The following is a 3960-nucleotide window of genomic DNA, read 5'->3' as shown; positions in this document are numbered from 1 at the left end:
ACCGGAGCTGGTATTGCCGTCAGTGGGCTTGGTCCCGGGACCAGAACTGGTATTGCCGTCGGTGGGCTTGGTTGCGGGACCGGAGCTGGTGTGGCTGCCGGTGGGCTTGGTTCCGGGACCAGAGCTGGTGTGACCGCCAGTCGGGTTACCGCCGGGGGCAGAGCTGGTATTGCTGTTGCCAGGGTTCGGGCGAGGGACGCAAGCACCGCCACCGTTGTGGTTGTTGGTGGGCACAGCAAGCGAGGTGCTGGCAAAGATGGCAGCAGCGACAGTGAGGAACTTCATCTTAGTTATCCCAGTCGTTTTAGAGTAGTTAGACGCAAGTGTAAAGAGTGACTGAGGCGGTAGAGGCCTGAAGCAAAAGGACTGAGCAGGACTGGGCTGGATGAGACGAGTTATCAAAGCTGTGAGTTATTGTAAGCGTGTCGGAAGGGTGTGGGTATTTATCTTTGATGAGCAGGTTGCCTCATCTTTGTAACCGTCGTCCAGGGGTAGACAGCTGTACGAACACCCATGTTTGTTAAGTTTCGGCAACTGCCCTTTGCCGTGACGCTGCTCGTAGAGGCAATATGAACGAGTCCAGACTAGGTCCGAAGCTGAGGCGACATTCGAGGCACGTCAACCTTGCATATAGAGACCCGCTCTCGGATAGAGGGCGACGGATGTAATGGCCAAGGCGATATGTGTGAGCGGCGGTCTCGTATCGAGTCTCCGCAGTGAGTAAGTAGTTGCCAACCGATGTTAGCGGCCAAGTCCAAAAGACCCTGGTCATAGACCGTCCGAGACCTGAAGAGGGATTCCAGTCGTGGAAGGACTTTGCGAGTTGGGCTTTGAGGCCGGTTGGATTCTTGCAAACAAGAAAGAGCAGAGACAATAGGCTGCACTAGTCCGATAACTAGCTTCAAGTCGGTTGCGGGACGGCGCTCGATGCTCGAGCCCGTGGTAATTTTGCATGTGAGCTCTCCGGACATTGCTTGCATAGTTTTTTGATGCAGCAAAGAGTAACATATCAATGTCTCAGTTGCACTTGGAAGTGCCCCTGGCTGGCTTCCAGTTGTGGCCACGATATCTGGCCGAGGTCCAGGGTCATTTCCGCATGTAGTGGTATCACCAGCGAGCAGATGACCTGGCCGATATCAGTAGCTGCATTGGTGATCAGACAATACTCAGCAGAAACTTACAATCGCGAGTGAGCCAAATACGGCACACTGGGCAACAACGGACGTCAGGATCCGAGGTGGGTGATGGCAAACGGGTCACGACGATGCAAGCAAGCGGGCCATGGTCAATCCGCGCGTCCACCTTGTTTTCTTTTTTTTTCCCGGTTGTGACAGGACGAATGAATAGCTGCATATTGTCGACCAGGATGCTTCCAATATCGAGGCCGATCCCGGGCCCAGGAGAAGGGGCTTGGCAGGGGCAGGCAAGCACGATTGAAGGGAGTTGGGGGCTTGTAGGAAGAGAAATGGCAGACGCTACCTAATTACCTACCTAGGAGTTGTGATGAGCGGGGCGATGGATCTTGATTTAGCGGCGGCCCGTACCCGGGTCTCCGGGGGTTATTCTGGGACGAACATCACTGCCCGAAGCAGTCAGTTGACGATTTGCCAGCTTTCATCTCACTACGCAAGTGAATAAGGGACTTTCGCTTACAGGCCCTCTCAGAGCTTGAGAGAAAAAAGATGCCATTCAGTTCTCAATAATCTGTACGGACTCGGACTTGGTTCTTTCTAGGATCACCTGGGCAGTGTTTGTGCCTGACTTTAGTGCACTGCACGCTCAAAAAGCACCTGCAGCCACTACCTGTAATGAGCGAGCCAGCTGCTTGACCTGCATTAGCGCTATCAGCTCTCAGCCTCTGGTCCTTTTCTGGCTTGTGCTACCTTTGGGCCCCAGACCGTCAAGCCTGTTTTTTTTTCCTTTGCATACAATGGCTCATGGTCCACTCGAACAGAGACTGTCTCTCTTGTCAGTTCATTCTGTCGGAATCAAGCGTGTTTATCGCTACCATCCTCGCAGCTTCCTTCTCATCAACCACCAACCGCCTCTCGGGCCCTTGCCCGCCTGAGCTGTGCGCATCTGCCGCTTTGGTGTCTAGATAGCAGTTGCACAACATCCTCAGGCCTGCCTGCTCCCCGCCCATGCAGGTGCGAATGCGGGTGGCATTTGGCTCTGACGATCGACATATATGCATCATCGGTATTACATTCAAGCTATGCGTTCTTCGCGCCGGCTACTATCCGTACAGAGGTTCACGATGCATGCCTGGCGGAGGGCCAGCCATGAAAGCAACAACGATCTATTTCGACCCGCTGCGCGCGGCTGATGGAAAGCTTGGTCTACCACCAAATTTCACAAGATGCAATAAAAGGGAGACTTGAACAAGCATCTTGTCAGAATCAACAGGAATATTAATCAACATTCATATCCGTATAAGTCTTTGCTATGTCATTCTGCAGTTGGTCTCCCACAACCCGCCTTGCCGGCCCGGCACTTCTTATCCACTCAAGGTCAAGACAATTCGAAAACAATGTGTTGCCTCTTCCGAGACTCCGAGGTATGACTCGTCTATCTGCAGTCTCGGCTGGAAACCATACTGTCGGTCCTGTGTTCGCTACGCTACTAAATTGATTGGTCGACAGTCACCCTTCCGCAGTCTTTCATCAATCGACGGCTACACGGCCGTGACGGCTTCGCACGCTCAGTCACGTCTCAAAATCTTATCCGACAATGGTCAGACATTGTAATTACAGGATTGAGACTATCAATGTAATACTTTAAAATATCCTCTCTTAACTTGGCCCTGGTCGATATGTGGCTTGCATGTCCCCTCGGCGTCGAGCTGCAAAGCGACGCGCACCATAGCCTTGCTGACAAGTATCCATGTTCCATTTTCTCCTTTCCAATTTTTCGCACATTGGGGTCTCTTTCATTCATCATCTTCTCGCTCTCTTCATCAGAGTGGCACCAACAAGACCGCGCACTCGTATTTGTGGTGCGCTAGTAGCCAAATAAGCAAATTAGCCAAGGACATTGCTTTTTGTTTTCCAATCCTTCGCTTTCTTCTCGTAATCTTCCACGCCATCCTCCCTAGATGACAACGACAAAGTAAATTGCTGGAATTCGGGGGCTTTCATTGATGCCGGCCAGTGGTAGTCGAGTTCACAACAACAAACTCGGCATTCTGAAGAACACTAGCAAGCGAGTCTCCCACGTGAAGCTGATTTCTCGAGACAATCGCTTTCCATTTCAACAACCCGTCCAAAAATTCCCATATATAGACACACGCCTAGACTATGACTTACCTCTTGTAGCATGAGGGAGCGGAAAGTGGGTTGGCGCATCGCTGCAAGGCACGCTCTGCTCTGCTACGAACCGATTAGGGTGACAGGTCTCGACGTCGCACAAAAGTTTAGAGCCAAATGACAGTGATATGGGATCTAAGCTCTTATTTAATCATATGGCATAACTCTCAAGGCGAGTTACAGATGCACAGAAACATAACAGCGTCTTGGCCGCTGGCCTGCGGTTCCAGGGTGGTGCTTTGATGTCAAGCTGTGCAAACGGCTCGTAGGTATTTTCTCCGCGGAATACAGTTGAGAGTAAGTTCGCTTTTCTCAAGGCTGGACGGTTTTTTGTTCTTTGTATTTTTTTTGTTCTTTCTCTTTTTTTCCCGTTCTTCGTTTTCGTTGTATTCCTTCGCTTCGCACAGCCACTTAACCAAAACTATGAGACGTCGAAGACGCTAAACCTCTCCCTTCACGTCAAAGGAGTGGGAGATCGGCTCTGGAGACAAGGCCTAGCTCTATTGTTGGCAGATGTCTCGCCAAATTTGGCACAACTCTAATGCTGTGATCGACTTGCAGTGATCGACAGGGTAGTCTTTGCTTGTAGGGAATTGGCGTCTGATGTCGAATGCTGGGCAGCGATCAATGAACTACCCTAGAGTCGAGTTGGCTT

At 51.2% G+C, this 3960-nt stretch overlaps 1 protein-coding gene across 1 annotated transcript in view; it reads right to left on the bottom strand.

Annotated features, from left to right (window-relative positions):
- BBA_00530 (Hydrophobin 2) overlaps window positions 1-285 on the bottom strand; it is a gene marked incomplete at both ends in the record, with an annotated part of 1330 nt that extends 1045 nt beyond the window's left edge. Inside the window, one exon of the mRNA XM_008595627.1 lies at window positions 3-285. Coding sequence (XP_008593849.1) covers window positions 3-285 — 283 coding nt within the window. The remainder of the gene's footprint in view (window positions 1-2) is intronic.
- Window positions 286-3960: the final 3675 nt, after the last annotated feature.

This window comes from Beauveria bassiana (assembly GCF_000280675.1).
Source record: "Beauveria bassiana ARSEF 2860 unplaced genomic scaffold BBA_S00001, whole genome shotgun sequence".
NCBI classification, from domain to species: Eukaryota; Fungi; Ascomycota; class Sordariomycetes; order Hypocreales; family Cordycipitaceae; genus Beauveria; species Beauveria bassiana.
Note: the sequence above shows the minus strand (reverse complement) of the source record. Positions and strands in the feature narration are given on the sequence as shown.